The sequence below is a fragment of the Phalacrocorax aristotelis genome, chromosome 1, assembly GCF_949628215.1.
Source record: "Phalacrocorax aristotelis chromosome 1, bGulAri2.1, whole genome shotgun sequence".
NCBI classification, from domain to species: domain Eukaryota; kingdom Metazoa; phylum Chordata; class Aves; order Suliformes; family Phalacrocoracidae; genus Phalacrocorax; species Phalacrocorax aristotelis.
Genome location: NC_134276.1, coordinates 2496222 through 2519584, shown reverse-complemented (window position 1 = coordinate 2519584; position 23363 = coordinate 2496222). Strand labels below are relative to the sequence as shown.

At 42.1% G+C, this 23363-nt stretch overlaps 1 protein-coding gene across 2 annotated transcripts in view; it reads right to left on the bottom strand.

Moving 5' to 3' along the window:
* Window positions 1–23363, bottom strand: part of FCHSD2 (FCH and double SH3 domains 2) — a 167410-nt gene that overhangs the window by 79814 nt on the left and 64233 nt on the right. For both annotated transcript variants that reach the window (XM_075111324.1, XM_075111390.1), the window contains exons 4-5: window positions 2612–2688; window positions 1039–1183 (exon numbers count right to left, since the gene is read on the bottom strand). In XM_075111324.1, the coding sequence (XP_074967425.1) occupies window positions 1039–1183; window positions 2612–2688 (222 nt within the window). The remainder of the gene's footprint in view (window positions 1–1038; window positions 1184–2611; window positions 2689–23363) is intronic.

Genomic DNA, 23363 nt, shown 5'->3' with positions numbered 1-23363 from the left:
TTGTTTTTTTTTTGTCTTTTACCTAGAATGGATCGTTCAGCCTACCTCAAATTAAACCCAGAGGCGATGTTAATAAATGCTTGCTGATAATGTACAGAAGGAATATTTACAACTACCAACTAATATCTGAGACGCTTGCAAAGTGCATTCCACCAGCATTTCTACTCCTCTCCCTCTGTTACGTTTCACCCAAGCCACAGAGCAAGCATTTCCAAAGATCATTCTTGAAAACTTCCAGAAGTTTATGTTCGGTGCCTCAGTGACTTTTTGTAAGCTACGCTCACTCTTTAAAACAGAAAGTTTTCTCCTCACTGCAGCAGAATCCGCAGAACACAAACACGAACTAGGTGAAATATGAAGAGTATTTAGCTTTTACATAAATACACAGCACTGTATTTTAAAACGTGTCTTACTGCCTTATGGAAACAGATGGAACACCACATTTTAGTTGAAACGGATTCTGATTAAGAGGTATGGTAGAAACCTCTTGAGACATAAATGACTTTAAAATGTAACAATCAGTTAAATGAAAGTCAAGCTTACTTTTTTTCCTTGAACTACGCTATTTTCTTTGCATGGATACATACATCAATTACAGCAGCTTTTGCAATACTTTCTTGTGATACCTTTACCGGAGGTGGCTGGATAACCTGCATTCTACACCCTGACTACTGCACAAGTCATTCCTTCAGCTATAAGATACGCCTTTTCTTAAAATCAGAGCCTGTTCTAACAAAACTCACATGCAATTGTCACTGCAAAACCGATTCAATGTAATGGCTGCAGCGTGATGTCAGACTTGCAGAGATAGTTTTGACCAACTGCCTATCACATTTTAAAAGACTCATTTCCAAGCAATTTTCATTTCAGATAACACAGCTCAGACCTTCAAGAAACTATTTACTTCTACAACAACACGCATAGGAAGAGACCAAAAAGTACATATATTTTAAAAGTGCCATACTAAAAGGTTTGTAATAACCATCTTTTCTAAATAAAAATGACACAAGTTTAAAGATAGTATTAAAGTGCAAATACCTTCTTCAACTGTTGTTCCTTAAAGCACCGTACAGTCCTGGCTGGTTCAGAAATTAAGTTTTTATAGTTCTCACAGATATTGAGTCGGGATTGGGCCACTTGCATCGTGCCTTCTAGGAGCGATTTCCAAACTGAGTACATGCTCCTAAAATATCGAAGCACAGAAAGGTTGTGGGAAGGAAGGGAGAAAGGGAGGCCAGGCGTTACACTGAAAATAGGGATTGGTTGACATAACAGTAGCGTACGTTCTAGGGACTGCTTCTAAAAGCAAAGCTAAAAAATTTTAAGTGAAGTTTTACTAAAAGGAAAACTCTTCCCTCCTGTCCCTGTTTTGTGATTCAATTTTTTGGCAAATATTTTTGGTTGAACCCATTGCTCCAACGGAACAGACCCTACAGAGTCCAGCAGCTGAAGCCAGAGCGGATGTTGACAATTTTTGATAAGATCAGGGATTTTGTGATTTTGGGCATCTTGCAATCAAGCAAGTAGCTACAGCTCATCAGTTTTGCCTCAGCTACCTGTAATTTCTTCAGCATGTGTAATAGGCCAAAGACAACCGCCGTAGCTGTGTAGAGAGCTTCGCAGGGCTCCAGTAATTCACCACGAACGCTCAGAAGCACCCAAGTCAGAAGAAGGTGGAGCAGGGAGAGCGGGGGAAGAGGATGACAAGATCTCCCCTGCAGCTGGCAGAAAGGAACGACTGCCAGAGCCTGCAGAGCCCAAGCACATGGCAACAGGGACAGAGGGGGCGGCAGGTGTTTGGAGGAGAGCTCTGGGCGCTGTGGGTGTATCTGACGGCACGGAAGGCAGAAGAAAGGCTTACTCAGTGGGGAGCAAGCTGCATGTCAGAGGGGTCTGTGTGTTATGGGAGCATTTTATATATACTTAAGACTGATAATTCAGTTTATTCCTTCTTAGACACACAAGCGGTGTGAAGGTATGGGAAGTCCAAAACACAAATCTATCAACAATTTCTTCCTGTTTGAAATAAAACTTGCCAGACAACAAAGAACACATTAAAACAAAGCATCTGAGAACTTTTTCAAAACAGTTAGGAGGTGCTGTTCGAAGGTGGGAGGCTTTCAGCAACTGAGCCATTTCTGTCGTCATGTTACAAACCACCTTTCATGTTAATGAAACCCAGTTTTGTAAACAACTGTTTCTTGCTTTGCCTCCTCCTTGCTGCTGGATGTGATCTTCATGAAGAACAGCCTCCTAGAAAGAAATCTCTTGCTGGTCCTTCCTATGAAGAAATCCACATGCTCATTACTCTAACCTTAAAGCTATTTACTAAAATATATGTTCAGGTACAAGCACTAATACCCAGCCATTCTCATGCCATTCTGTTTTTCCAATCTTCCTACGGAAAGATGTTCAAGTAAGAAACATCTATTTAAGACTAATCTCAGAATTTCAGGGGAAAACGAAGGTTCATTTTTAACTGGCACTGCTCTACAACAGAGATAAAAATAACTTTAGCTACAGAAAAGCAGTGTTTCCCTGTTGACTAAAATGATTATACAGATTGAAATTATAAAGGCAGCTATTTTGAGACATCCAACTGTTAGATTACCTATAATCACTTCGTTCATCAGCTTTTATTCCAAGCCAGTCCTTCTTTAAGTATTGGCTAGCCAGCTTCTGAATGCTCTGTTAAAAGAAGGAAAAAGATATTAAAATTAGGAGCAAAACTGTTTAGTTACCTCTTATATCAGACGAATGAGAACCAGATGCATAAAGAAGCAATCAACCTACAGTAGTAGCAAAATACTACAGTGCAAGACCGTTATTTTTACCCCTTTTTATATTTTTGTTTGACTTTAGTTTCTGTTGAGAACAATTCATGAGTTTCACAGTAATATTTTAAATCAGAGGGACTCTAGCCGAGACCTACACATGCACAGCTCAGCTCTGAAGTACTTCTGCATGTGACTAACCCCAGTGAGACCAATAGTACGGAAGATGTTTGAGCAGAATCAGAGGCAGGAATATTGGAAGTAAAACGTCTCAGTTTGTCACAGCTGTAAGAGTCGAAGTTCTTCTTTAACTGAACGAGGACCTGGGGTTCTGAGGAGCAATGAAATATCTGGTCATTTACGTGCCCAAACCGAAATGCCCAAATTTGACCCTTCAAGGTTGCACCACTACCAGTGAACTGAAGAAGCTGTGCTGTTCACAGGATCAAGCCTTTACTCAGAGGATTACAACAGCGCACAGATTGAAAAATGCAGTTCACCTTTAATTATTAATGTTAATTACGCTCTTTAGTCCCTGCGTTTCACTTTGCATGGTCTCAGAAAATCAATAACAACATTTTCACGTTCAAGCTCAGAAGGCAGCAAAATTTAGTTTGTAAACAAGGCAAGGGAGGGGGAGTCGCCGTCGCAGTGGTCCCTCCTTGGGCTCGTAATCTCATTTAACAGTATATATCGCTTATGAATTGAGTACCATCAAATGGGAAGGAGTATGTATGGTATCCAACTCATGGAGCTGGGTAATGGGTTTACGAACACTGAGAAGTATTCCTGCTTCTTCTAAAGAACCATCGCTGGAGAAGCACTCTCCAGCTTTTGTATAAAAGTCTATTTAGCAAAGAAGTGGGAGACCTGGGTTGAGATTCCCTTTCCAGCTAAGAAAAATCAACCCCACACATGCTTTCCAGAAGAGTGCATCCTAAGGAAATGCCTGGGGTGAGACATCTTCACCTCCAACCCACTCAATGAGATTCAAAGAATCATTAAGGTTGAAAAAGACCTCTCAGATCATCGAGTCCAACCCCCAACCCAACACCCCCAGGCCTCCTAAACCATGGCCCCAAGTCCCACGGCTACACGGTGGTTGAACCCCCCAGGGACGGGGACTCCCCCACCTCCCTGGGCAGCCTGTGCCAGGGCCTGACCGCTCTGGCAGGGAAGGCGTTTTCCCTCACAGCCAACCTAAACCTCCCCTGACGCAGCTTGAGGCCGTTCCCTCTCGCCCTGTCACTGGTGACTTGGGAGCAGAGACCAGCCCCCCCCTCACTCCAGCCCCTCTCAGGCAGCTGCAGAGGGCGAGAAGGGCTCCCCTCAGCCCCCCCTTCTCCAGGCTAAACCCCCCCAGCTCCCCCAGCCGCCCCCCAGCACACTTGTGCTCCAGACCCTGCCCCAGCCCCGCTGCCCTTCTCTGGACACGCTCCAGCCCCTCCAGGGCCTTCTTGTCCCGAGGGGCCCAAACCTGAGCCCAGCATTCGAGGTGGGGCCTCCCCAGGGCCGAGAGGCATGGCACAGTGTCATTTGTTTACATCTTCCGTACTCTGTTTAAGATGCTGCCACCTGCTAGGGCAGCCTTTAAGTTCTCTTAGAGAAAAATATCAGAAGTAACTCAAAAACATAACCAGAATTCATTCTTGTCTTACCAGCCCATTTGATGCTAAAAATTTATTACTGAGCTTACAGTCTGACTGACACTTTCACACAGAAAAATGTTATTTGTTGCTAATATATCATTAGTAGAAAACTTACGCTCCCTCATTGTAAACATATATATTTCACCTTAGAGCTCAACTGCTCTGAACCGATCTGCTGAGCCAGGTACCAGGTTTTGGTGTTAACAATACTTGCAGCCGGGTTTATGCTAATAGTCCTCGTGAAGCCAGTTTTCAAGATCTGTTGTTTCCCATTCTGAGCTTCCAAGTCTTCCCAAGTTACCTCCCCTGATTTCCGTTGCACTTTTTGCTCAGTTAAGGATCATTTTTCAAACTCCACGTTGGTATTTCATTGTGGAACATGAAATACGTGAACGCACCTGTTCACATATACAGCCAGCAATTATTGTCACACATAAAGTCATGCCTGTAACTATAAATTCCTGCACTTTCATTGCAGTTTCTTCCATTTTTTTTTAAAGATGCGCAAATTGCATTAGGTAGCTGTTAAAAAAATCCCAGATAAAAGGAAAAATAACATTTCCTTTAACTCTGGCGGAGCATTTTGTGATGGGATTTGGTGCTGTATTAGGCACTCCCCACCTGGTGCTATTTTCATGTTTCCATTCCATAAAGAAAACCATTTTTGCACATAGAAACCCTATTACTGATGTCAGCAAATCAACTACAAAACTAGCAAGACTAACCATTTATTTCCAAACAGAACAAAGCCAGCTACTGAAATCAATGAAACGTCAAGGAGGGGGCTCCAGCTGCAGCGGGAAGACGTCTCATCGTTTAGCATTTGTTCATGTAAAAGGGGAAGCCACACGTTGGCATTTCATACAGAACCTCTGGAGGCGAACGTGTGGTTTTTGATTAGCCCAGCACAGTAGGTTTGCTTTCTTAAACTTTGTGCGGAATGTAACTTTTCTGTATGAGATCCTCCTTGTCCTGTTCTCAATAACACTTCTTGTTTTGCTGCATGGAAACAAAGAAGGGCACTGTCGGGCTCAAGCAGGGAAGTCAACTGATTGTTTAACCTTTGGCATCGCCCGACTCTGCCTGCAGCCTAGGAGCGTGCTCGTGTCTTCCTTGAAGGTGCACATCGATCCCAGTTAACGGGCTTGAGATAATATTTAAATGCAAAGATAAACTTGTCGAGAGGCAAGAACAGAAGTCCGTGCAGAATGCCCTCCTGATTTCCATCTTGTTTGACGACGCATTTCCTTAATATTTATTTAAAAGTAACTTTAGAGAAAGGGGCAGAGCTTCATTGAACAAAGGCGCTACCAAAAATGACGTCAATCCCCATCCAAAGCTGAGTGAACTCCATAAAAACCCTCCTTCTCAGTCTCGACGGGCTACAGACAGTTGCAGCATCACAACTGAAAATCCTGTTCAAGAGAAGCATATTGCGAGGTCGGTGTATCCACATGCCCAGCTGCCGCGGGGCTCGAGAGCCCTGCGTCCCGCTGTGCTGGCACCTCCGTGGGCCGTGCGAAGGCACGGGCCTGCCTTCAAACCTTCCATAGCGGAAGAAGAACTAAAGCAATCTTTAGTACAAATATGTAAAAGTGTAGTTCACCAAAACTACAATAATAGTCTGCTCTCTGATGGCTGTGAAACAAGGTTTTTTGATTTAATTTTTCCACTTCATTCTAAGGTGTGTATCACTGAATTTGAATCACAGTTCAGTTAATTACCTTTGAATGGTAGCAACAATTGATTCATTTTGAACTACACTGTTTTTAATCAATAATTACTGACAGGAAAGGTCAAAAACATCTGATATCCCCGCAAGCACTGTGCAACCTCTGCTCAACCTCTGTCGAAAGAAATGTACTTGGTGACTCTGCTTGCGTGTGTTATTAACTCATTAAGCGGGATTTAGAAAGAGCAAATATAGAATAGCGTAAACAGACCGGCTGTCGCATAAACCCAATTTTAACTCATCTGAAGAAGGCGCATGTCCTTCCTCCATGTCTTGGTTTCCCCTTCCTCCCCCTCCATCAAAACAAATGTTGTATCGCTGTGCTACAATCGCGTTAATATTGCACATTCACGGGTACTTCAACTCCTTGCAAATCTGCCTAACAGATGGATGGATGGGGTATAAAATTGTGTCAATCAACCATCCAAGGAATCAACACCTAGAAATTAAATTCTGCTGAACAGAAAGACCATCAATAAAATCAGCACGGTTTCATGAATGCTCAAATTCATATTTCCCAGTGCTGCAGCTCCTATTTGATGTTCCCTGTTACCAGACCTTAGCTAAAGTCTATGTATCAGTATTTTCTAATAGGGCCAATTCTAATAAGGCCACGTAAACCCAATACAGACAGATATTGGGGGAGGAAAAAAAATAACACCCCAAAAAAAGGAATACTCTGTAAATATTTGCTATAATAGTAATAGAAATAAGTAATTACTGACAGAAAAGGGTAGAGAAAGATGTCCCAAATTAAAAGATCACTGACAGAAAAGTAGGCGGCTTTTAAAAAGATACAGCAACGATGCTTTGCAAAGTAGTCTCGAGATCTTTATTTGCAACAATTGCGAGGTGCTGATGACAGTCAGGTCCTCTAAAACCTACTATGGATTGCAGAGGGCATCGTAGATGCTACCTGATGTAATGCCGAGCTTTGCAAAACACCTATCAACAGGACAAACGTGGTGCGCTTTTTCACTGAGGTGCTTTCAGTGTCTTGCACCATTTTGAGCATTTCTCTTTAGCAGAGCGAATCCACCAACCAACCCTTATAACTTTCAGTGCTACAAATAAATCTGTACTCTGTTATCGTTGCAGGAAAAAAAGGAACTTTTAACTGAGAAGGGCAGAGAAATACCGTCGTCTGAGTAATCTCTACAGTCAGCGATCCAAGGAACGCCAACACAGGTTGTAAGCAAACGGCCCAAATAATCCCTCCGAGTGGGGGAAAGGGAAATGGATGGTAGAAGAAGCCCAGCCGGGAGGTAAGGCCTTAGGCAACACGCTAAATCTGAGGCTGGCAGCCAAGGAGGGCATATGGACGGCAGCTGCTGGAACAAGTCTGTGATTGAAAAGCTTCCCCCAGCCATGCCGTTTGCAGCGGTGGCGGGACCCTGAAGCAGCAGCGATGGAGAAGATGCAAAGGCAAATTGAAGCAGGAGACCAGGGGAGAGCCCCTACCTGAAGCCAAGTCTGAGCTGGGCAGATGATGTCCCGTATGTTTAACATCCATTAGCTACTACCGGATGTTAATACGCTATTTTTCTAGTTTGAAAAGCAACTTTTCCAAGCACTGATCGCTGACAAGTGACAACAAATAACGCTTTATTTCTCCCCCACGGATACATGCACAGCAATTTGCTTGGCTGGTCCTCGAGATCGCTGCCTCTGCGTCTTGTGCTGCAGCAGCAGCTTCCTGACATTACTTTGTTTACTAAGTGGCATTATTTTGTTTGCTAAGTACTCTTCTGGCAGGCAAACATTCCACAAGGGAGAGGTTTTTAGCATCTCTCTCTTTACTTGACTTTTCTGAGAGGAGTGAGGTTATTCCCAATTCGACTGACTTCGCAGAAGACTGGAAGCCAGTTGTACTATCCAACGCCTGCAAATTAAGGTTCTCCAATAGCAGCAGAAAAAGTAGTATTTTTATTATGTATAAATCCTTATTGTCAAACCCATCCATTGCTTATGTGCAAGACAGCCTTGTTTTGGTCTATTTTTAAACAAAAAAAGAAAGGTTCAGTAATGTTGGACTGTTATTATTTGAGAGTTGTGTGTGAGATGGAAAATTCTGTTTTATTTCAGTCCTACTGGTTCTTCAAAAATAAAATTGAGTTACATTAAGACTGTCTTGCCTCCGTAAAAACAGCAGTTTGACTGATATCAGATATTTTTAAAGTAACATTTTTAGTTGTAGGAGAGTACGACTGGCTGAGAATGAAGGAAAACTGCCAAATACAGAGAATCCTCCGAAAAAAAAAGAAGGAAAAAAACCCCACGCAACTGAGCTAAATTTCCATATTTTGCAGAATGCTTCTACTACAAAAATGAGAAAAAAATTAGATGCATCCGAAAAAGCCATTTCAGACGCTCGTGCTTCCCCGATGCTCTCAGATTCTTTTCTTAAATCAGCAAGGTTTTACACGACTTTCGCTAGCTCAGTGAGCCCGACTCACTGAAACAGCGAGACACTTAGTGCCAAAAATTTCATAGACAACTTTATCAGTCATACAGATGTTTTTTTCACCAGCTTGAAGAGTAACTGGAAACATATTTTACGCTGCTGCCGATCCCTTCAAAACATTTGGACAGGGAGAAGAGAACATGTGGGAGCGAACAACGCGATGCCGTCTGTGTGGTGAGAAGAGGACTCCAGCTCCTGAATACAGAAGAACAATTTAGCCTCAATATTAAATTCCAAGATAGTTATTAAGTGTTCACGGTGATTATTTAAAGTGGTATTTTATTTCTGAGAGCTAGATTCAATAAAACCCTTACCGATTTAGCGAGAATGAACTCCGTTCAGCATGGACTCAATTCAGGGATTCCATGCAGGATACGACTTGGTCCAATTTACATTATAAGCTGATGACGAAACCACTGTCAGACACAATTATTTTGCTCAGAGCTTACACAGGGCCTTGGGCAACAAGACCATGACTAAAGCGCTGCTGCAGCGCAAATAAAAATGAAAACAAACCGTGTAACCGGCAGCACACGGACTTCTACAGCGCATCCCAATACTTTCTAAAAGGCGCAGATCAGAACTATGCCGGGGCTGTTTATCTGCATTGCCTTTAATAGAGCTAACCGATGGGTACAGGGGGTTTCCCTGTGCCTGCAGCATCAACTGTAAAACTCCCCAGAAACATAATGAAAGGCTGGTTATCTAATATAAAGCTGCATCTCTAATCACGCTGCTTCCCCTTCCTGGCGATGGCGTATCCCTTCCTACTATTAGATGATTCCAATGCCAGAAAACACAGAGTTTCATCCTTCCATTTGCAATCTCTTTCCAGGCTGCTCCATTTCTCATTTCTTGATATTTGAAGCATGACAAGAAGGCAAAGGAAAACAAAGAGGAAAGCTGAAAATTAATTTCCAGCAGTTAAATATCACCTAGGGCACTCTCGCAATCAGGTTTAGCAAAGGGAATGTTGAATCTCTTATCCTTCATGGGTTTTGTTCATTTGTTAAGAGTTAAAAGCGTTACTTCACTGGAAGCCTGTTAATTCTTTCCAAAACATCTTGCTCCTGGAGTTTAGCATTATCTCCTGTATTCAATCCATAAAAGAGATTAAAAAAATAAACTCCCAATAATAGCATATTCACTGGTAGGAGGAGTATCTGTGAGATCCTACAGAAAGGAAAGGCAAAAGCCATCCGCATGACAGTCCCCCAAGTCCAGGGAGGAATGATCCTGCCCCAGCAAAGGCCATTCGGGAAAGATTGCGGAGTCTTATCCCAACGCCTAACTATTTTTACCCTACTGTCCCTAATACCACTTACTGCAACTTGCAGCACACTATACAACAGAGAAACTGAATAATTACACCACTCTTTTTAGTGTTTCAAGACTTCCTTAACGCTCTAGAGTAAACATGTGCCTCTTCATTCAATCCTAAATTTTTCAGTCTTCATTTATAACCTGCTTATTTTCTTTGCCCTTGATCTTCACTGCTCTCCTCTGGTCTCTCTCCACTTGGTCCAAATCTTCCTTAAAACGTAGCAGCCAAGACTTGAAGGACGGCTCATTTTCCAGGCTGATTTTGAACCTCAATGCTGTTGGCACATTCACCTGCCGCCCCATCCTGAGTCGGTATCAGAAAATTTAATAAGCACGCATCCCACTCCATCCTCCAGCTATCAGTGATAACGCTGACTACTACCAGATTCAGGAGAGGCCCTAAGAAACCTCCTTCATTTCAACAAAGAACTATTTGCTATCTACAGGATTTTCCAAATGTTTTTCATCGCGGTTGTGTCATTTTACCCAGACCACATTTCCCTAGTGTACATTTTAGACCACATCATGAAAGAATTAATAACCTCCCTGAAGCCGAGACACCCAGCACCTTCTCTATTTACAGACCTGTTACCCTGTAACAGCAAAAAATAAGTAAAAAAATTACACCAAGCCGGCCGGCATTAAGCAGTTTTTCTTTACACTTCTGTGTGTTGCTGCAATGCTTTCCTAGGAATTTAAACTGACCTGAATGGTATATAATTTAACCCTTCCTCTCTCAGCGTTCCTTTTAAAAAAACACCTGGCACAAAGTTTGCCACTTTTTTCAAAGTTTTCAAAGACAAACTCTCACAGCTTTAAGACAGGAAATTATGCGAGGCTAAATCCTCTGCAGCCAAGCTGACTGGACCCAAAGCCAATTCAGATTTATTCATCACAATATCCTCTAACCTATTATATTCCTGATCTTTCATCAGGCCAAGATAGATATATAATCTAGGGATTAATATGATCCCAACTACCCACAGTGCTCTACTTCACTTGGCAAAAAATAAAGGTTGGAAGTTTCTTTATCTGCGTACCTCTGTTATTAAGAGTATCCTGACAGATTAGTTGAACAAATTTTAAGTCATAAAACACAGAATCCCAGACTGGTGGGGGTTGGAAGGGCCCTCTGGAGCCCATCCCGTCCCACCCCCTGCTGGAGCAGGCACACCCAGAGCAGGGGCACAGGGCCGCGTCCAGGCGGGGGGTGAATGTCTCCAGGGAAGGGACCCCACAGCCTCTCTGGGCAGCCCGTGCCCCTGCTCTGGCACCCGCACAGCAAAGGGGTTTCTCCTCATGTTCAGCTGGAACTTCCCGTGTTCCAGCTTGTGCCCGTGGCCCCTTGGCCTGGCGTTGGGCACCGCTGGAAAGAGCCCGGCCCCATCCCCCTGACACCCACCCTTCAGATATTTACAAGCACTGATGAGACCCCCCTCAGCCTTCTCTTCTCCAGGCTGAACAAGCCCAGGTCTCTCAGCCTTTCCTCACCAGGGAGATGCTCCAGCCCCTGATCCCCTTGGCAGCTCTGCGCTGGCCTTGCTCCAGCAGTTCCCTGCCCTTCTTGGACTGGGGGGCCCAGAACTGGCTGCAGCCCTGCAGATGTGGCCTCACTGGGGCAAAGCAGAGGGGAAGGAGAACCTCCCTTGCCCTGCTGGCCACACGCCTTTCCATGCCCCCCAGGGCACCGCTGGCCCCCTTGGCCCCAAGGGCACATTCACAAAATGAACGTTTGAATGTTAAGCCTCCTCACCTATGCAAAATGTAATCTAAATACCACGTCGAAAAGTGATAGTAAAAAAGCAGTTGTCATTCACTCAGAAGAGGAACTAATTTCACACTTACTGGACCCAGCAGTCTTCCTGCCCTCTGTGAAACAAATGCCACATCCTTCCTCTGTCTCAAACAAGTCGTTTGCACAAACCTTATCTGAGCAATGCTGCCTGTGGAGGAGGAGACGGGAGAGATCTGTATCATTTCCTCACCATCACCTTCTGCCCTTTTAAGGGATATAAGCCAAAAGCACAAAGAGGTGCTATCTAATATGACTTTGAAGGCGCTCGATGCCGGGTTTGAATGAGCGCTGCTGTTAAGTAGAGGTATTTTTCTTCTCTGCACAACTTTCTGTTTGAACTGCTGAGAAATATCACTTGCAACAAGTACAGAATTTACTCTATGCACTGCTGAAATGGTGATCGCCGCCTTTCCCCCCCACCCTCAGGTGGGAGCCCGGTGTCAGTGGAGAGAAAGAAGGACAAGGACTGTGATCTGGTGCTGCGGGAAAAAGCAAAGCACCAGTTAGGACAAAAAATAATATGGAAAAAAAAACCAAAACAAACCCAAACCCAAAACCCAACAGCTTCTCAAATTCTCGCCTTCCCCATAATGACCTCCACAGGTTCTGTTTTGCTGAGTGAGACCATAACCTGGCACTTCCCAGTTTTGTAACGTATGAGGAGTCGGTGCAGTTTTAAATGTCAATTTTCCTGTAACTCAGATCTCGGGTGGCCGATGGAGTATGGCAACAATTTCATCTTCTACAGTATTTTTGTCTGGGGCAACCACTCCTCTACAAACCAGAAGTATCAGGACAGGATCCCGTAGGCAAAAACTGAACTAGGGATTAAAAACCAACATTAACTAGTTCACCTGCCTGATGGAAGAATTTGAGAATTACTTATCATCCTTCCAGTGAAACAGCTCTAAGTGCGTCGATCTGCACCAGCGAACAGCCCCGCACGAGCGCTTTTATCACCACCACTGGGACCAGTTTCTGATTCAAGACATTTGTTAAAGAAAGTAGCAAAAAGGTTACTATAGCTTTGTACACCCCCAAATTTGATAAACCATTCACGCAGCTCTCCTGCCCTCGGTAACTTCAACCTGTCATGGACAACGCTTGCTATTTTCTTCCTTCTAAAAAGGGAAATGCTTTCTTTACCCTCCCAAAAAAAGAAAACACAAAAAAGAAGATGTATTTATAATCTACCCAAACCCTTTTCCGAAGAGACTGGCCAAGCAACGGTGCCAGCTGACCCTGCCTCTAAGCCTGGTTTGTAAAGGAACCTGAAAAATCCAAACTTTTGCTTTCAAAATCGTGCTTGGTGGCAGAGACGTGGTTGAAAACAGGATAAGCACATTCTCACCCGCAAGTTCAAATGTGTTTTTTGAAGCAATTTAATGGTTGAGTCAACTCTGCAGCAATTTTCTAGGACATGAAAGGACGCCCAATTCATGCAGATGCGCAGAAAAATTGAGCACAAGAAGAGAACTGTACAAGAATAAAAACACTGGGACACTGGATGGGACACTAAAAACGTAGCAAATAAGCCACAGTAGAATATAACATTACAGAATGTATATATTTTCTTACAAAATTACAGTAAAGTGTAAAAAGATATGAAAAGAGCGTGCAAATTGAAAACAGGCTGGAAAAGATCTGAAAATATGATGATGAAATTACATACTAGATCAGTCCTCCACAACGGCAGATTAAGCGACAATAAAAACAGGCTCTTCAAAATTAGAGATTTACAGAGACCGTAGGAAAGGGGATTTTAAGAAAACTTGAACACCACGTCTGACATCAAAACCAGCACGTTAACTGAGGAAGTTCAGTTAAGGAAAATCCCACAGTCCAATTTTACTTTTACTTGATCACAAGGCTATAAAACACATGTAGCTGAATTTTGACGGGGTGAAATACAGTGTTTCAGGAAAGAATTAAGTAAATGGGAAGTTCAAATCAAAGCCAGCTTTAAAAGCCTGCAACCGCAGTATCAGGGAAAGGTGAAAATATTCTAGTAACTGCAGTCACTGTTTGAGGCTATTAATAAAACGCAGAATTGTGAACTAAGCCGCATAAGAACCTTACCAAAATTAAACATGTTCATCTTCAGTTTATTTAAAGAAAACAGATGTATACGGAAAAAGCATACAATTAAGAACAATAGTTTAAAAGACTCGGGTCAGGAGACAGAGAAAGTGATATCATCTGTTAAAACTAGAGCATTTATTTTATCAAACACAGCTGAAACTCCCCAAAGAATCAGCAGCTACAAAATAAATGAACAGCAATAGGCAAGTTAAGTTTTCTGATATAGGAATGCAAAAACACCCCTCACAGATATTACCATGTAAGAGCATGGTAGACACAAGCTAAGCACGACCGCGTCGTTCAGAGTAAGCCAAAACATATTAAGAATTGTTCTTGAAAACACTTGTAGTTCAGTAGCTGCCCTTGATATAAGTTAATGGTCAGCTAGAAAATATTTAGTACAGTGCCAGAAGAAGTTACAAAAATGCATATTGAGGTAAAGACGAAACAGAGCGTTTTCTGAGATCAACAAGGAGGATAAAACCCATAGATAGCCTCCGTGAAGATCATACGGAGATACTCCTACAAAGGCAGGAGCATAACTATGCCAGGAGGAGCTCTCTGGCTTTATGAACGGGAGCACCAGCATCTCAGCCACCACACTGGCTTATAAAAAGCTACACAACTCATCTCTTGAATCTGAGAGGTGATCATGTTTTCCAAGAAACCGCAGACAAACAAACCCACACCAGCCCAACAGATTCGGCTTCCACGTTAAAGGTACTCGTTGCCCCCAAGCAAGCACCGCTCCCTGCAGATCAGCTCACTTGCACAACCGTCCCTCGGGAACAGGCAGCGCAGCTGGATTTTGGATGCTTTGGCAAAAGGTGGTGTTTCAAAGAAACCAGGAGTACGGAAGAGTACACAAGTTGGAGTTACTACTTGGGACACAGGAACGGAGACGTGGCACCTCTCAGCCTAACTCAGGTTAGGCCGATTTAAGGCAACGCATTTCCTGAAACGTCCCGTGTGCGCATGAAGCGCCACGCTGCGTAACCTTTCCGTCTTTGCTTGCTTTAAAGTTACTTTGAACCTGTTCAAAAAGCAGTGGGACGTTAGAGGAGCTGAAAAGACAGCATATGGGAATGTCGGAGTAAAACAAAGACTGGTTAGCAATCTCTCTAACTTGTTGCAGAGACAGGCTGCTACTGAAAATGGTATCTAAGACTTCACCCAGTCAGCCGCAGAGCCTGGGATTGTAAAATTATGGTTCTCTTATCATCGTTGGGTGACTTTGCGTTTACAGTTATAAATAAAGCATAAATATGTTTGGGGTTTTTAAAAAATTATTCCATTTGCGAGAATTCAATTTTTGAATATTTAATATTTTGAAAAAGCATAGTAACTGGAAATACAGCATTTCATGTCGTGGGTATATTAGCGTTGGAAGGAATCTCAGAAGGAGAGAAACCGCAAAACCATTCTGGCAGCTGTTCCTTCCGAGTTATTAGAGCTCTTAATTGGCGAATCTGAACGCTCATCTCTAACAAGCATTTCTTGAACGAGTCTGTATTTTATTGCACCAGAAAAGGACTGCAAAGCATTACTTCCCCCCGCTCCCCATCTGCAGAGGAACACATCCTACACCCACTTCCTTCTGTGTTGCAGAAAACACTTCTGAATGTGCTGTATCTTCTGAGGCGCTGTTACCTGCCGCGTCTGAAGGTGCTCGGCGTTATTCCTTGTGTCTTTGCCACAGACCAGGTCGGCATTCTCTGTCCTGTGGGAACTTCTTAATTACAGGTTCGCATGATTACAAAGCGGCGACACGGCTCCGTGGTTTAAGAAGCACAAAGCTTATTTTTTTTTTCCGTCCTAAACCAGTTGGCAGATGACTATTGCATTTGTTGTGCTCCACGTAATATTTATCGATCTGGTTAGAACAACTGAAATGTTACTATTCTGAAGTTTATCACATTACAGTGTCAGAATTCATTCTGCTTTTGGCAATTAGCTTCCAAGTTTGTTTTATCTTCAGACTATGGAACTTGCAATTAGGTCATCTTTTATATTCAAATTTCATGTCAGTTTTTGGCATTAGTTTAAATGTGCTCTTCATATTGTGGGGGGGAACACAAAAATCCACCTGACAACGCAATGCTGGTATTTTTAATTAGTTTGGCATGTTTTGGTCTTTGGTGTATCTTGGTATTTGGTACATCTGGCAACGCTTCCACGAACAAATTTCACTCTGGAAACTATCACTGGTCAGACTTCACGGGGGTTTCTTTACTAATATTTCTTCTCCATTCTGTTTCAAGTATTCTTCTTAAGCAATAAACCCCGAGAGTCTACTTTTAGCACTGCCAAAATCTTACACCCTCTAATACAAGATGATGATGATGATAAAGATTGTGCAGAGCCACTCTTGTTTCTACAGCTTTATATTTGTCAGCTTATGTAGTTTGGGGCTAATTGAGCAAAGCCCCTTCTCCTCAAGTACCTCACAAAACACGTACTTGCATGGAAAATAGATCACCTAATTCTACATTCACACGTTGCGAGTGTTACTGGTGCCCCCAACCCCACCACATTGCCCCAACTGGCCCCACAACCACCACAGACAGTCCAACCCATTCACACGGTTTTCTCCAAGAAACCTTTATTTTCTCTAACAGTTCCCTCGATGCCAGATCTTTATTAGGTCTGGGGAGTATTTCGCACGTTCTCATTGGAAAAGGAATATCCTGATAAGGACAAATCACAATGATTATTATGAAATATAGACATTAAATACAAACGCTTGCATAATTTAGATGATAAAATTTGATGATGTGAGGAGGCACAAGGCCAAACCCACCCAACTCAGCAGTCAACCGGCAGTCATGTCCAAGTCTTGCTCGGTACCAGCTTCCCTTCCTCCACCCGCCCAGCTTATTTTCTTCTGACTAATACAACAGCTGAGGAGGAGGAAAGGTTTGCCACTGCTTGTCTAGATATGAACAGATCAGTAAAATAATTAATTGTAGTGTAAATGCTACACCAGGCTGCTTCAGCCAGTACATTTAATCTCTAGACTGATAGTTTGGATTTGTTTTGAACAAACAAGCATGCCCTAAAGGGACTGGTATGCATTTTAAGTGTAAAAGACAAAGAGACATAAAGAACTGCAAATTTCTAAAAACAAATGAAGATGATTCACCTCAGCCCGTCAACTCTTTCAGCTGAACAAACAACCCAATTGTTCTCTGGAAATCAGAAAGAAAAAGCGTGCATGCTTACATCTGCAAATCAGCTTTGGCATCATGATCCAGTTACGGAAAACAAAGGCTTAGACTTCCTGAGTAAAACAGCTGGATTAATCAGGCAGCTTGAGGAGGAGGTAAGGAGGAGTGTGGTCGTACGTAACACTATTTTCAACATTTGAGGTCATCAGACACCAAAGCTACTTTCTTCTGTTTAGTGAAGTTTGAAAATTGACCCACAAAAAGGGGCTGATGAACTATTTCTCAATAATTTCAGTGGAGGAGATGTGATGTGGTAAGGAAACGGAATAATAAATACATGCTGGGGGAGGGGAATGCCAGCTAAGTGGTTTTTCGTAAGAATCCACATTCATGTAAGGACATAAAAACTGATGCGATGGTGTCCCACAGGGAAATACAGAAAAAACTACGAAGATTGAGAAACATTATTTCAGGAGAAATGTGGCCAAGGATAGGGTTTTTCTCGTCTCGGGCTGGCCGGCTCATGACAGCTGATCTGCAAGCCGATGCGAGCTGATAAAGGCCCATTAATCCAGTTAAGAATGAAAAAAAATCTCACCTTCCACTTCCACAGGTGAGAGATTTATGGAAGATACTCCCAACAAGAATAAAATACAAGTATTTATTTCCTTCCCATAACTCCAAATTTCAGCCTTCTTTTATGCATCAGTCAAAACAACACACCACTGATCACCCGGGACACCTCAAATTTTTGCAATTACTATTTTTCAACACCAGCAGAAGTTTCTTTGACCTTTCAGCTGAGCTGAGATGAAAAATGACGCTCTCGAGGATCTTTAAGCCACGGTCTACTACTCCAGTTAACGAATGAGCCACTCTCACTGCATCACTACATCATGTACTTGACGCTGCAGTTCATGAAACGCTAGGTGCCAACGCAGTGTTCAACTTCAAATGATGAGAACTGAACTGTTTGTCTGAAACTGTCACCATTCACACGCCAAGGCAACGGAGCTGAGTCAAGATTTCCCAACGCAGAACACAAAGTTGGATTTTACGCTCCTGGGATGAACATAAAAATCAATCTATAGCAAAACTAAGCTCGCTGCTCTTCTCACGCTGATGGCGACAAGAAAGGACGGCGGCTTCTCCTCCACTTTAGGTCCACGCAAATCGTATGCGCTGCCTACTGAGAATCTCTGGGGGCTTTTTTCCACAGAGCAGTAAAAGTAAGCAATGCTTGTATTACCTGTAAAGCCACAAAAAGTTTGCTGTGAGACGATCCCAGGGGAACGTACCGTGCTAACACTACTGCAAATAATTAAACCAGGTCTAAAGGCGATCACCAATACCAGCGCTCCTCCAGCAAGGTGGCTCCAAAGCTCACAGCCTGTTTTTAAGGAGCAGCAGTGATTTTCACGGTTCGCAGTGGTTGTAGTTCCTCTATCCAGAGCCCTTAACATATAAAATTTCCCACCTTCTTACGACTCCATTATTAACTCTGAGTGGAAGCAGGATATAATTTAAGAGTAATATCACTTAGTGCAGAGCAGTTTCCTAGAACGCCTGCCCTCATATATCCTACAGGTCACATAAGAAGCTATTGAGATGACATCCGCATTCCTTAATCTGACCTTAAAAAGCACTAGTGTATATTTCAGGGGCTTTACTGTGTTTTATTTTGTCTTCTTTAAATCAAACAGTAGCAGAGACACAATGTTATCTTTGAACACGGATATTCAGACTATGCTAAATTATAAGTAAGGTCTGAGTAACCTTAAACTGCCTTTATTAGCATTTTAAGTTTATCAGGGGTAAATTTGGTATCTCAAGGTATCTTGGTACCTTAAATCAAGGGTATCTTTAAAAAAAAAAACAAAACTCTACTTTTGACAGGACAGAAGAACAGGCAGTTGCAACTACTGCAGAGATGATAAAGGCCATGTTCATGTTCAAACATCTGTAGTAAAAAAAAACCTCCACAGCCAGGATACAGGTGCCAAAGCACTCGCTGAGGGGAAAAACAGTATTAGAAAATATTTTTTAATCTGAAGTTATAAGGCAAGCCAACTCTTATAAGAGCTGCCAAGAGCATCCAAGTCCAACTCAGTTTGACTTCATTCATATGAAAAAAAAATTTCCTTCCTGTTCATTTAAGAAAGAATTTAACAGGAACAATTCAGGGGAAAAAAAAAAAAATCGAGCTAATCTCTGCACAGAAAACAAGTCAATGAAAACCAGCCAGGGAAGAAGGAAAGCTTGTCTTTGGGTATTTACAACACAAATTTATGCAGTCTTAGTGTTTGCAAAGTACAGGTCCGCCCACAGGAACTTTTATTTTTATATAGAGATATATATATATTTTCACATGTGAAACTCACGGACTTGGTATTATCAGACAAACAGAACAACTGAGAAAAGCAAGAAAACGCCCGGCGACGGGGGAAGCAGACCATCTGGTCTCTAACACACTAACACAATAGGGAAGGAGTTGAGTTTGGCAGCTAAGGACTGGAAAGCATATGGTACGTTTCCTCTTAACTGGGCATTTTCTGGCTTTTCTTAGTTTGTGTCAGAACCTTAACAGACCTTGCGTAGTTTGTATTAAGCTTTCTCATACTGAAAATTAAACCCTAGAGAGCCTCAGAGTTCTTCGCTTTGGGTAATTCTGAAGCAGAGTTAAGTAGGAAGAGTAAGTCTGAAAATCTCTGTAATCTTTGGGAATTGTTCTGTTGGTATTTTTTCTGCTTTCTTAACGGGTCATGCGCTAATTCAACATGCGACATCTTCCTTATGCTATTTTCAAAGAGTAGATATGGCAAATGCCCTAGTCTGCATCAAGGTCGTGTCAAAGAAAAAAAAATAATAATAAAAAAAACACAGCAGGACTGAAATATCAGTAAAATCATACCAAGATTATCTGGGCCAAACTTTTTTGGGCTCAGAGTAAGTTTATTTTTAAAAAAGTTAACATTTTTATTTGTATATTTACTAACTGTTACAAGACAAGCTCTCAAGCACCGACTTTACTCGTGTATCGATAAAACAAACCAGAAGTCTGAAATTACCAAAAAGGGAAGATTTAAAAGTCTCTGCTGGCAGCAAATATACTATATTTTGATGTAAAATTAGCAGAGGACTGAAACAAGTTACCTGGAAACAGTTTCATATTTCACGGGCGCTCACATAAGTATTACAGACAGCATCTCAGGTGTTTTGTCCACCCAGGTTATCATAAGGTTTCATTTCCATGCTAAGTTCTGATTATATTTTCAAGTTTTCAGCAATTTAAATGAGATAAATGCCTACTAATGTAGATTTTTCTATATGGACTGGTGTGGTGTCTGGGAGCACCAGTGCCCCCTGAATGGGTCAGCTCTCTGTAACACCAGGGCAGAAAGATAAACCAAAACTTCCAGAAACCAACTATAGTAACAACTCCTCAAGTTTAAGACAAAAAATTATATAAAAAAGATTAATCTAATGTAAATGACTCGAGCACAGGAGAGAATGAGACAATATCAGTCGACACAACACTGACCTCAGCACATCAGTCCCTTAATTTGCCATTACGCAGCAGTTACGTGAAGTTGCACTACTTCCTACTGCAATAGGTTCAGCTGTTATGTACTCAAAGTAAAGACTTGCTGAGTATTTAGCATTACTTTTTTGTACCCAGCAGCAACTGTCACTTTGCAAAGATTAGTAGGTACAATTTTTATCTTCGTATCTAAAAAGATACGAGGATTAAAAAAAATCTGCAGCTACCAGGAATAAGTATTAGCAACTACTGTAACTAAATTCCAACAGGAATAGCCTTGCACAAGCCTGCTTAGAAAACCACAGATTGCTCCTATCAAAGACAACGCAGATGAGCTGGAGGGGGGTGGAAAACTACGCTTACAAAGATGTGGCCAACTAACCTGGCTGAGCCCTTCAAGTGCTGTGCCTTCACTCCTAGAACAAATATTTCAGTAGGCTTTCAGGATGTTATCATGATGAAGCAGCCATAAAATTAAGATTACTATGCACCAAATGAACAGCAGTAACTGTGTCCATGGTCTTAACCAGTGCAAATACAAGATGGGATTCATTCAGCGCAGAGGCAAACATCGCTGTTGATCCAGCGGCCGTGTTATAAGTCATTGCTTGAGGGCGAACGCAGCTACCTGGTGATCGGCAGCTGGAGCTGAGCTCTGTGGAACTGTAGTTTTCCTACGCTAAGCAGCGCGGTTGAGCGTTTTACTCTTCTAATGGCTTGACTGTTTGCCATTAGTGGTAACTGCTCCAACCACCCCGCTTTCTTCCAAAACAACAGTGTGCCGAACCCTCGTGGCAGCCGGCGGTTCCAGCCAAGAGCGCACCAAGAGCTACCCGGGCTCAGCAGATGCACAGAACCAGGATACAGCACGGCAGCTTGACCATGAGCTCCGCTGCTAGAGTTGACTTTGAAGTTATCCGTCCACACAGCAATGAACACCAGCGTTACATCCAGCAAAGTCATTCTACAACCAGCGATACATCAAACGTAGTATTTCTTATATGAATATTTGCATTTCAGTACCTTCGGAAAAAAACCCACAACTCAAATGGAAACACTCCAATCCTTAAAGTAGAAATAATATTAGCCAAAGAGCACTACTAAGCACACTTAAGAGGGGAGGAGGGAGCTCTGGTAGAATTAAAACGTGACGGTTGAAAGTTTTTAGGAAAAAAACCCACAAAATTTAGTATTGATATTGCAAAAGACACTGTGCAATGGAGACCGGCCCCCCCACAGTGGAGAGCCCTTGGAAAAAAGGGATTAGTTTGATTGCAAAAAGGGAAAAGACAGAATAAAGTACGGAAAAGTGAATCCATGCTGTAATTGTGGAAACCATGTGGCTGTTTAGAATGGAATTCAAAGCAATGTGAAACAAAACACAGGTTTATATCTTGAATAATACCCTTGCAACAACTGGAAGAAGCCAAACAAACAACTATTGAATGTGGCCATCAAAATGTCCCCTGATGGCTGTAGAGTTTCACTGTAGAATAACAGCAGAACTATTTAAACTAAGCAAAGCAGCTGCCCATCGCCTGGACATGGAAAAGTCACATGCAAGAACGTTAGCGCTACATTGGATGAATATTTCTTCCCTAGGCAAACGCTTAAGAGACTATCATTAGAAATTGCTCGTAACTTTTCAATTTTATAACATTTATAGCAATGGAAATTTGCTATAATTTTCCAAAATAATTTTATTTATTATAAAACAAAAAAAAACCTTTTTAATTGTGAAAATGAAAATAGTGTTTACAGACAGTATTTTGTATGATGGGCTCTGGATGGTATTTCTGGTTCTCCTTGACCTTTGCACATCTTCAGACAGACAAATCGGACCTAACAGCGCCTCATGCTTCTGCACCTGAAAACATGGGTGCACTTTTCTTTCTTTGATGTAGCAAAGGTTGGGCACCTCACTATTTTTTTTGTGAAATATTAAACTACTAGAAACTATTTTGCTAGAAGGTGTTCATGTAATTTCTAAGATCACTCATATAAATGCCAAGTATATTGAAATAATGATCTAGCAGATACGCAATTGCTTTCCTCCCTTCCCCAGTATTAGATTTTTTTCCTGGTTTAGTATTATATTTAAGGTTACAGAACATAAGAAAACCCCACCAAGTTGCAAGCAAATTTGACTGAAAGGAATTTAACAAATGTATCTGACAGGATTTGCAAAAAAATACCGTTATGTTCACTTTCTGCTTCACAAAGGTTTTTACGTATTCGCAATACACCGTGGCTCCGATACATCTGAGCAAACTGTTATATTTAGATAGCAGCACAAAGCGTTAATTAATAGATGACAAAATCATCTGGTTCTGTATTCTCCACCATTCTTCAAAGGAAAATCATTTCTAACCTAAGTATAGGCTTCATAGAAAGCACTGAAAGGTTAAACAAAAACCTCTTCAGTCAAAATGCTTACAACTCTTAAGACAGCAAGCTATAAATTATTAAGTAGCTTGTCTAATTGCTTCATGATGGCATCCAAAGATTCCGGTCTCCCCTACCCCCACAACCCAAGACGCAATTCCAGCTGGATGCACTTTCAACACAGACCATTATTCACAAGAGTCCGCTCTAATGTTAAAGTGAGGTACGAGAGGTCAGGCTCCTAATAAGAAAACAAAGAGTGAGATTCCCATACCCACATAACATCCTAAATCTCGAAGCTACATCAGCAAGCTGACAACTGGAAAACCTAGGAAACCTCGTCAATAAGGAACGGAGAAAGGAATCGGATTACACCCAACAGTCAGATTTTAAATCCCCCAAATTAAGTCATATATGGAGAACTGCTCCTATAAACACTGCTCTGAACTAC